The 11,876-nt window shown below is 31.4% G+C and overlaps 1 protein-coding gene across 1 annotated transcript in view; it reads right to left on the minus strand.

Moving 5' to 3' along the window:
* Positions 1-6,291, minus strand: part of LOC106467124 (F-box only protein 31-A-like) — a 16,459-nt gene extending 10,168 nt beyond the window's left edge. Inside the window, exons 1-3 of the mRNA XM_013927443.2 lie at positions 6,021-6,291; positions 2,005-2,064; positions 627-703 (exon numbers count right to left, since the gene is read on the minus strand). Of these exons, the coding sequence (XP_013782897.1) occupies positions 627-703; positions 2,005-2,064; positions 6,021-6,162 (279 nt within the window). The 5' untranslated portion in view covers positions 6,163-6,291. The remainder of the gene's footprint in view (positions 1-626; positions 704-2,004; positions 2,065-6,020) is intronic.
* Positions 6,292-11,876: the final 5,585 nt, after the last annotated feature.

Raw genomic sequence — 11,876 nt, forward strand, 5'->3', positions numbered from 1 at the left:
TTGTTAACAAACATAATAATAAAAAATATTCATTGTGATAAACGAAATAATAATTTGATATAAGTAAGAGTTTTTTTTTGCTTCCAAATTTGTAAAGAATCCTTACGTGATTGAAAAAAATGAATATTATTTTTGAAATTTGAATTATGGAAAATCCATTATTAAAACCAAAACAACATTATGAAGTTTAACTTCGCAGGCCTATGTAATTGTTTCAAAGTTGTTCCTTATTGTATGAAAACAAAAACTTACTTAAGAGCAAAACTGTAAGTAGAATAGCATTCCATAGTTTGTTATTCTAAGTGATATTATAATTGGCAACATAATACATTGGATAGTTTTTACTAAATATTCTTATTATTCAAAAAATGCTGACACAAAAGTTAAAGATTTCAAGCCTGGATAACGTATCTTGTTTAAGAAATACTCCTTACTCAGTAAAGTCCCTCTATCTATCTAAAAGACTAAATACCTCTGTCACTCAAATAACTGTAATACTTGTTTATTTTTCATTTGAATTCATACAGCGTATGTGAAAATACTTATTTTTTCAGTTGTTGCTTTTCATAAAAATATATTTTATTCCTTAAAAAACAGGCACAATTTCAACAGCTCCCATACATTACCTTCACTTGAAGTAATCCTCCATAAGATGCCACCTGAGGTTGCCATAAGCCAAGAATATTTCCATATGGATACAGCACTGTTATAGGTACAGGTTATATATAAACATCAGAATCGCATACAATGCACTACAAATAAAGTCTTAGTAAAAGAGGAATTCACATCTGACATAACCAATAGTAAATAACAAGAAAAACTTTTATTGTGACGTTTATGTGAATGTAAAGTCCAATCCAAAGAAAGTAATTTTGAACAATTCAAAGCATCTGTTTAATGCAACCATCATTTTTAAACAAACTTTTAATGCTAATAATACTGTTTCTCTTTCTCCAAATCTCTGTGGAACACAAAATCTCAGTTTCCAAATTCAACAAATATCATTTCCACAAGAAAAAGACAGTTGTTGGAATGAACCGACATAAACAGCATCACATTTAAAATGAAAAGCATAAGGGGAACAAAAGTATTATATTTAAGGCATTATGGGAAATTCGTTGAGATGTTCCCTTGCAATTTGATGCATCCTTTTGGGATCACTCACCATTGGTAATTATCAGATCATGGAACATTGAGGGGTATTGAGAAAGTTCTTAAAATATTCAGTCACTTCAGTAAGCTTTCATACACGGGTCTGAGATCATTAAAAAAAAAACATATTTCACAAAACAGGCTAAATTTCAGATTTTATAAATAAACTACTATTATTTAATTATGTAAAAATATACAAACTGAATGTGAATGTGGTTGTGTATACACTGGTCAAACTAGAAGAAATTTAAAATGTAGAGTAAATGAACAGAAGAGAAATGTCAAAAACAAAAGCGAAACTCTACACTAGCTGAACATATAAATTACAATGGTCACGTTATGCAGTGGGAAAAAACTGTTATTCTGGCTCAATCCAATAATATTAACGAAACCACAGACATAATAAAACATGATAAAAATAATTTCATCTTAAATAAGGATGAAGGGTTAGAAAATCAGGAAATAAGTAGATGACATGATCTTTTTAAATATTTAAACTAGTAGTCACATGACCATGTTTTTTTTGTAGTTGTATGTTGCACAGCATTTGTTTTTTACTCTCCTGTGAATGACGTGAATGATGTTGAAATATGTAGTGTCTTTTTACGACCACCGACTGGTTTTTAAATAAAATTTTAATTGTGTATTATACAACATTGGTCGTTTGAATATTTTAATACATATATACAATATTAAGTTGTAATTTTTATCCCAGTACAAGCTTATTTTAATTTGGAAAACATGCATTACTAATGCTTCCTTTTAACTAACAGATTCTTACATATTAATTTCACATAAATGACTTAAAATTTCCTGGTAAGAATACGATAACTTTTCTAGAGAGGACTTTACCTTTTATATACAATTCCCGATGTGACATACCATCTTTGTGGATTGGAAGAACACCATATTCTGAAAAAGTTATAAACTACTAAGAACATTTATCAAAACAATAGGCCCTATTCTCACTCCTATAATTTAATCTTACTTGAAACATACTAAAGAATATGTAAACTCGTATACAAAAGTAAACAAGATTAGGCTAAACAAGTCAAATTTAAAGATCCAGATATGTAATATGAATTGCAGCTACATGTTGTTTCAATTGTTATATTTGGGTAATAAAATACTTCCTGCACACAAGCAGGAAGAACAAAGTAAAAGAGGGGATTATAGGACAGCTCAGGAATAAAAACATCTTACTGACTGTATACTATAGGTTGATGAGTGAATAGCTTCGTTGGTAGTGTCCAAGGACACTGGAATCAAATCTTGTTTTTAAAACATACAGTTACCTTATCGGTGAGGTCCACATGTTGCCTATTAGAACACTCACTTTAAACAACCTTACAAAACAACAGGATGAAATCTCTCATTATCTGCATAAAATATATACAAGGGAAAAAGTAGTAATCAGTAGATTAATTGCATAATTCATAGTATTTTTTTGTTTAAACCTCTGTGTGACTTCCATATTATTATGGACCGTTTAATCATTAAAGTAATGGACACACCTGCAATTTGGAGTATATATATATAGTTAATAAAATGGTGTCTAACAATCTGATGAGGGCCATGGACTCCATTTGTAATTCTAAGGGTAAAGTACTCATTTCTAGACAATAGAGCCCTTGGACGTAGTATTTTAAAGATGTTGAATACAGACCTGAGAGATAATTATTTTAAATGTCAGAGATGTACAGGATTGTTGGAAAACTGATGGATTTTTTTTTCTTCCATGAAAATATTATCAAGATTACTTACAAACCTACATTTATTAGTTCCACTACAAAACAGGTTAAATGAAATATCAGCATGATTTCTAGAGGTTTTTGTCTGTCCTACTATTTTGTTTCTTTGGTATAGGTACTTCTGTGGGTTTCATTTGCCTGAATTATCATCAGTACTGTAATACAGTTATTAAAAAAAAAGTTTGCAGGAAAGTAGAGCTGTAATGAAGGGTAGGTTTTGGTCTTTGAAGGTTCGGAACACATTACTGAACGAACGTTCAAACCTTCCATACAACTGTCATGCACAATTTATTGATGATATCACCATAACTACTAGTTTATGTTTGATTGAAAACCCTTTTATTTTACAGGTAATACATATAAATGAAATATAAAACATCCACACCTAGTTTAAAAATACATTATGTAGTAGCAGAGTAATCATGTTTTTATAATTTTAATAAAAATAAAAACTGCACACTGTTTTTGTAGATATATTTGATGCTACATGCAACAGTCATATTGCTACATATAATAAGTTTACATTGCAAAAGCACCCTACTGTAGCCAATTAAAATGACTGCAGCTGATTTAGGTAAAACAATTCTTTAGCAGTCACCTATCCAAGTAGGATAAGAGTCATAATGTTTTTAACATAAAACTGTTGATTAATTAAACATACATAATAATAAATAAACAGCAAAACAGTAAAGGGAACAATTCCATTAGAAAATAAAGACAGACTTTTACCATAACAAAAAGTTACAAGAGTGTGCAAGTACCCTTAAATATACCAGATAAATCCAAACCATAAGATAACACTTCTGAAAAAAAAGAGGAATTATTTTTTGGATTTATGCACAAACATACTGGACTGAAGTCACTCTTGAGAATTTGGAAACTTTTAGACTTCATTCATATGCTCATAATAGAAGTTACATCAGTAGAATTGGTCAGAGAAAGTTGAAAATTGCTGGATATTCATTGGAAACACGTTATACAGTATGTGAGTCTAAGCTTCACTTTATCTTCCACAAGAGATTATGACATCCAGGATCAAAACCTAATGAAGGACCAAGAAACTGTGGAGCCTGAGGAACAACATTGAAAGGTGTGAATTTTGTCTGGAAGAAAATCGGCCACATGTTGACATTCCAGTTATTTATAAGTCATATTATCGAAACATTATTCAGATTTCTCGGGGATGGAAAGGGTAAAACATATTTAGTATTTTTCACAGCAAATGAAGAATATTACCCACCAGTAACTTTGTGATACAGAACAGAAACACCGAAAATTCCATGTAAAGTTTTCAGATTTTTATTTTTTTCGTTTCACCCCCAAGGCCCAAAAAGTTTATTGAGATACAATTTTGCTGTTGGTTTTTCAAGGATATTTTATATACCATTTATAAAATCCTCATAGAATTTCCAATAAAGTGACATCTAACACAATTCTCTTGCACTAAAAGTTTTTGAGTATAAGGCTGTGTAATCCACAAACTGAAGTGGTAGGACATTACCTGTTGAGTAATTTGTCACTAAATGACATAATTCTAAAACACTATAGTACCAAGAAGTTGTAAGTAAGCTAATGCTAGTATCAGAGGCATCGCTAGGCACTGGCACATGGGACTCATGCCATGATTGTGGTTGACAGTGCCCCAAATCCCCAGTTGGTGTTTTGAAAAATCAGAATAGAAAACCGTGATCGATATCATATTAAAACGGAGAAAGTTGTAAGTAAGCTAATGCTAGTATCAGAGGCATCGCTAGGCACTGGCACATGGGACTCATTCCATGATTCTAGTTGACAGTGCCCCAAATCTCCAGTTGGTGTTTTGAAAAATCAGAATAGAAAACCGTGATCGATATCATACTAAAACGGAGAAAATTCATGCACCTATGGGCTTGAGCCCTGAATCTTTTAAGTACCTAGCGATGCCTCTGGTTAGCATAAACGTATAAGAAAAAAAACTAAGACAACATAACAAATAAATGGCATAGATTGTAATGTGAATTCATAAACTCGTAACCAAATGTACACAGATAAATCACAGCCTCGATACCTTCAGATACATAATTACATAATCGTAGCATATCTCAAGTATGACATACTGCTCTAACCACAAGCTATTAATTCATAAACTGTTATTTCTCTTTAAAAATAAAATACTTGGAATACTTATTGGTTAGAAATCACATTTTGAGAGTTATCAAGTAACACAAGACTGAAGCTACCCTCTGAAAACTGGGAAAGTACTTGCCTTTGGTAATAGTTCTAATATTATTTAGTGTAATAATCAGGTCCAATGTCTCTTGACGATCATATCGATTATCTAAGACTAAGCTGGCACTGTCCGTAATGACAAAAGCACAAAACCTTATGCACATTCCACAGTTCTTTATGCATGGAAATAATTTTTTTTTGTTTCCCACATGTGAATTAACCCATAACTTACTTGTAAAACTAAATGCTTTTACTGAATATTTCATCTTGTAAAACTTTTTTTTCTTCACTTTTATGGATTTTCTTTCCTCATAAAAACAAGTGTAGCATGCTCATTGATAATTTCAAATTTTTCAAGCTTTGGTCTTCACAAGTTCATTGCCAGTATCAACATCGCTAACTGATAATCATAAAATTGCAAGACTTTTAAGTATAAAAATTCAAAGTATAATAGTATGTTATAGTACATAACCAGAAGTACAGTGGTTATCATGAAGGAGAAGGCCTCAAATGTTAATTTTTGGCTTACATGAATAAAGAGTAAATAACTTTAAAAGCATACATTTTCTCCAAACAGCCTCGGTAACAACAGTGAAAAATAAAAAAAAATCTGTTATAAAATTACAAAACATTTTTCTTTACATATTCTATATTCCCTACCTAGAAGTTATACTACCCACGCAGGTAAAAAATAAACATGGAGAGTTGGAGTTTTCTTCTTCATCATAACCATACTTTTAATTTTATATACAATATACCGTATTCCTATTTTTAAATCTTATTATCAATATCTTGTTGAATAAGCCGTAAAAGTTAAATTAAGTTAAAAAACTAAAAACATTTAAAATTTAATAAAAAATTTCGCTAAACGTAAAACTTAAAACATTTTATTGTGAGATAAAACCTTACCTCTAAGACATCGTGATCGCCATATAGCTTCTATTTTGGTGGAATCATATAATTTTCGGGAAACTAAAGACACTGAAGCCACATCTTTCGCAGGCAAAAATGAAAATATATTAGCTAAAATTTCAGGAGATAGTTCGTCCATGATACTATCTCGATCAAAACGCCACCTTTTCCACAAATATATTTTTCAATTGAACCTGTCTTGAAATGACACATAAAATAATTTATTTAAATACAGGATTTCGACGTACACCTTTTTCAAGGGTTCACAAAGCTAAGTTTTACAAGATATTGTAATTCAAACACCAGACATTACTTGTAATGTGCGACACTGTGTGATCTCTTGACAAATGTGTATACCAAAATGTGTGATATGAATACATTATTATATTTTCAGAAGTTATTTAAATCGTTATTTTCAACATTTTGTTTCAGCCCTCTAGTTCATACTGCAAAGTTTGATATCAGATAAAAATATATTAGTTGTGGTTGAAAGCCAAGAGAAAACATTGTACTATAAGCTTACAATTTCGTAATTCATTTATTTTATTGGCTTCTGAGAAAAATAAGCTATAACACACAAAATCATTCTATATTAATCAACATAAGATTATTTGCAAAATTTAATTTTAACACTATTACAATAGTTTAATATATTGTTGTAAAATATTCTATCTTTGTTGGATTGAAAATAGTTAGTGATGACATGGTTTACAGAACCCAGAAGGACAGGCAGTCCAATCCACGGATCATCCACCATGATCATCACTGGATGTACTTCTGTGAGAAGATAGCGAGCTATGTAACTTCAGAGAGGAATTTTCCAGCAAAAAGTCAACCTGCTGAATAGTTCAATGTTCCATCGAGACCAGTTTCAGATTATCACCAAGGAGAGAGAGCCACCAGTGCATATGCTTGACCATCTACTCATGGAGAACTCCCTCAGTGGCAGGACAACAAGTGTCGACAAGAGACAAGAGTTCATCCCATCTGTATACTTTAACACTCAGACAATAAAGCCACCAAAAAGACTTGGTGAATGGATAGTTTAGTATAGTGTTTTATTTGTGTGTCAGGATTGTTCAAATGGCTTCAGATTCCAGGAAGTGGTTAGTGTTGTAATCTATATTTCTAATATTTTAATTTATATATTTGCTTGAGGGAGTTGCTAATCATGATGATAGTGCAATATCTAGAAAGTTCATTATCATGTAATAATCAAGAAGGTTAGCAGGATATGTGGAAACAGTGGGTACATTATGAATATGACAATCAATGAAGCATTGAGTTAATAAGATTTTAGTGAAGTATTCAGTAAGTCAGTTTAATGTCACGAAGCTATTCAGCGTTAGCAATGACAGTTATTACATATATTCAATTACTCGATTGGTTAGTCGTGGAATTGTGCAAGTAAATTTATTTGTAAGTTAGGCATAATAGCATTAATGAGGAATTTTTATTGAAACGTGAACTTAGGTCTACAAATTTTGTCAAAATGAACGTAGCCTGTAGAAAAGTTATAAAAGAAATAAAATAATTCGTTATTGTTACGTGCACTTGACCTGACATTATATTTACTAAACAAACTAAAGGAACCCTTTCAACAATAGAACAATATATAACTTTTTTATATCTAATTAGTACAGGAAGCTTCTAGATCATGGAGTAATGACTAGCTTCCTTTAACAAATAATTATATAAATTAAAACATTGAAACATAGCTTAAAGCAATATTCAATATAATTGTATATTTGTTTGTTTTGTTTTAAGCACAAAACTACACAAAGAACTATCTGTGTTAATTCAGCCCACTGCGGATATCAGAACCAATATGTAGAGTTATAAGCCCTTAGACTTACTGATGACCCACCAGAAGGCTAAAAACAAAGTCAAAAATATAAAAGATCTTAATTATGACCGAGAAGAACACAATACATATCTGAAGACAACAAAATAACTTTAAAACTTTGAAGATGTGTAAAATTAAGGAGGAAAACAGTGAAGATATGAGGTGATAAAAGATGCGATGCAGCACATGTAAGTACTTAAAAAAAAAATCTACATTTATTTTACTTTAAAGGGTTATTATATTTTTGACTGAAAGTACTTTGCTTGGATAAAGAGTGAACATCCTTTGTTTTCACTAGTATATATATATGTATGTATATCTATACTGTGAAACGTTTAAATATGGTTCAGATAAAATGTATTTCAGAATAACTAGATAAATACTTTAATTCTCTATTTAATGTAGGTATTTTCGTCGAAGGTGAACTCTGCAGACATTAAAGATAGATGAAGTTACAAAAAAGAAAGAAAAGATAAACATTAGTAAGTAAAGGGGCAAAGACATATGGACCTAAATATATAAAAAGTGAACTATCTGTCCTGTGCCCATGACAGATATACAATCCCTGTTTTTAGGGTTATAAGCCCAGAGACTTACTGCTGGCAGCTGAGCCACTGTGGGAGGTGGTGGGGAGGAGGTTGCTATTGGAAAAGTGTTCCACTTTTTCACTCAATGGAATACGCCGTGTTGCTGGATGTCGAATTTCTCAAAGAATTCGCTCACTCTCACACAGCTTCTTTCCGATTTAACCTATGTATTTTCATACCAGTTACAACATGTTATACAATATTTTTAAGTTAGCAGTTCATATTGGCATTAACTTTGAAGATGTTTCATCATTTAAAGGCAATTTAGTTTCCAGTTTACTAAATAATCGAAACTAATGGGCATTGATTTCACATTATTCTACATCTCATAACATAAATCTACCCTCTCGGTCAGTGGTTCCCAAACTATTTTCACTGACGACACCCTAACCCCCTTACCTTGATTTACGCATTTGTATTAGTATTTTTTGTAGATTTTTTTTAATGTATTTAATTAATCTTGGTTTGGTGAAATTCTCTAGCAACTTTCCGCGATACTCAGTTTGGAAAGCATTGCTCTACATAGGTTGTTAAGACGCGGTACTTTATCTGTTAATATTATCTCTTTAATGAAAATTAATATAAATAATGAAATATATAATAATATGAAGTAAAAAATATGTTGCCCTGAAATATTTCAATGCTAGAGGATTCAGGAACGAAAGGCTTCGTCAAGGTGAAAAATGGAGCCAAAATTAGGGATTATTATTCGACTGCTTGTGGATTGAGCTTTGTTATTTAAGTAGTTGGAAGTTAAAGAGGAGGATTCCATAAGTGACTTCATTAGGTTTAATGAAATAGCATAGAATTTACGTCATTTAAACTTTCTTTGTTAGATTAATCACTTCAGGTATGTGTTTCTTTTCTAAACAAGTATTATTTCATTAATTTGGTTTTGATCTTAATCATTGCTATTGACACCAATATCATGTAATATGAGATTAAATCTGGAAGCAATTTTAGATGAAATATAGCTTAAACAATTGCATGACTGTTCACACAAAATTCACAAATTGTGATTGTGAGTTTAGTGATAAAAAGGTATTGTGTCGATTTTTAAAATGAAATTATCAAGACTGTATTGTAATAACAAAGCAAAGGAGAATAATAATCTGTCTCGTAAGTTGTATTTTGAAGTAATTGAGCCAGCCTGTGTAGACTTTGATGAAAAAGAAACAGGTATTTAAAGCTCTGGATACAACTCTGATAACCAACAATGTAATGAACATTTGAATATACGTTTGACTTGTTTTAATATGTTAATTTAAAACAAGTGGACTTTGTTGCTAACAAATCACAAAAACCTACTATAAAGAATCTGGCCTACAAAACCTGACAGTAGCAATACTGCTTCAGGATACCAATTACAAAGTGTGTTTGTTTTTTATGAATTTCGTGCAAAGCTGCACGAGGGCTATCTGTGCTAGCCTTTCCTAATTTATCAGTGTAAGACTAGAGGGAAGGCAGCTAGTCATAACCACCCACCGCCAACTCTTGGGATACTCTTTTACTCTTTGACCGTCACATTATAATACGCCCACGAGCATTTTTGGTATGACGGGGATTCGAACCCGCAGATTGCGAGTCGAGCGCACTAACCACCTGGCCATGCCGGCCCTCATTTTTGTGAATCAAAAATCATAATGGTATTATTTCAGTTACTGGATAGTTGGAATATTCAGAAACATTAGTTTGATTATTCACACAAGTCTCAGTTCTTCTTTCCCACCTGGTGAAACGTTGTGAATAAAATAAACAAAAGTTTTACTATGTACAACTGATAAAAACTTGTGAATTTAAAAAAAACATAATTATTTCTAATACTTGATTATTTTCATGACATTAATCATAATTTCAATTACTGTATATTTTGATTAATTGAAAACAGTAGTAATCAGAAATATTAATTTTGATTAGTTGATTATTTTTGTGATAATCAGTTTAAATGATTACTGGATAGTTAAAACAATTGGAAATACTAGTTGATTATATTAATTACAATAATCGGTTATTGTACGTGACACTAATTAATGTATTCAATGCTAATGGGTAATCAATTAATCAAGTGTCAGACATCAAGCACTAATTCCAGTGTGGGGTCCCATAATCTTACAGATTTATGTGACAAACTCTCCAAAGTGTTAGCTTGTGTCAAGATTGTTTTTTCACAATGTTAGGGCTCTTACGTCAATTCTGGAAGGTCTTCTAGCTTTAGGAAAGACATTTTAGACTCTTGTTTTAGAGTTCAGATTAAAAAATTACAAGTTTATTTAGTGGCAGTAGGGGTCGTGTGTGTTTTTATTTCTTAAAAAATTAAATTGTGGCTTTTAATTTTTTTTCTTAAGTAATGGTGAAAAGCATGTTAGTAATGTTATTAGCTTACATGTATTTGAAACATAACTGTCACTGTCAGTGTTAGGTCTACATAAAAATATTATGCTCTATTTAAATTATAGGTCTGTGTGGGACATTAACCATAATTAACCTCCAGCCAAAACAAACTATGCCCATTACTTATTTAACATTGGAAATAATTATGGAAACAGTGAAGAAGAAAGGGTATAAAAGGTAAGTACTGTGGGACTGTCGCCAGATTACAGTAACCTGATGTTAGTTTACATACTTATTTGTTTTCTTCCACACCAGTTTAAAGCCTATAATAAAAGCATAGGCAATCATACTATTCTCAGTATTAGTAGTGTGAATCCAGTCATGTCTGTAGAACTAAAATACCTCATAACAAGCATGTAGTAAATAGTTTTTGTGAGAAAAAATGTGGCCAGAGTAGGTGCTGTATAAAAGACAAGGAGTTTTCTTTTCAAGGGATAAAGGGGAAGGTTCTCCCTTTAAGCTCAGTCCTGTCCCCAAGATTTGTTCGTGGGTACAGTTATTAACCCTTTCACCGTGCAATTAATTTTCAGGCTGATTCCCAAAAAGTGTCAATTATCTACCAAAAAATAAAAGTGTGAATTTGACCCTTTGTATTAATTTTCATGGTGTTAGAAAAACACGTAGGTTCAAGAAGTCTTGACAGAAATGAATAAAAACCCTATAACCCGAGTGTTTTCGAAAGGTGAACCTTTCTTCTTCAGGGGCAAAACCTGAAATAGTGCTACAGTTTCCAGCATTAAGTTTTGAAGTAAACTAATCATAAAACTTTGAAATGTTTATCAGAAAAGGTAAACATTAAATCTTCATCTTCCTGTTATAATATTTTTTCTTAGGTCACGTGTGGCTTTAAAATGTTTGTAATAAAAACAAATATTTGGCATGTGCACTGAGATGGGTGTGAATGACATACTTAGTGTGAGGAAAATTATGTTCTTAAACAATTTTGTCTAATTTTAAGACTTATTCAAGAAAGCAGGAGTGAATTTCAGTAAACCTTAAAGTAAATTAGTGTAATGTTGTGACAAATAT

This window comes from Limulus polyphemus, unplaced genomic scaffold (genome assembly GCF_000517525.1).
Source record: "Limulus polyphemus unplaced genomic scaffold, Limulus_polyphemus-2.1.2 Scaffold2496, whole genome shotgun sequence".
Lineage (NCBI taxonomy): Eukaryota > Metazoa > Arthropoda > Merostomata > Xiphosura > Limulidae > Limulus > Limulus polyphemus.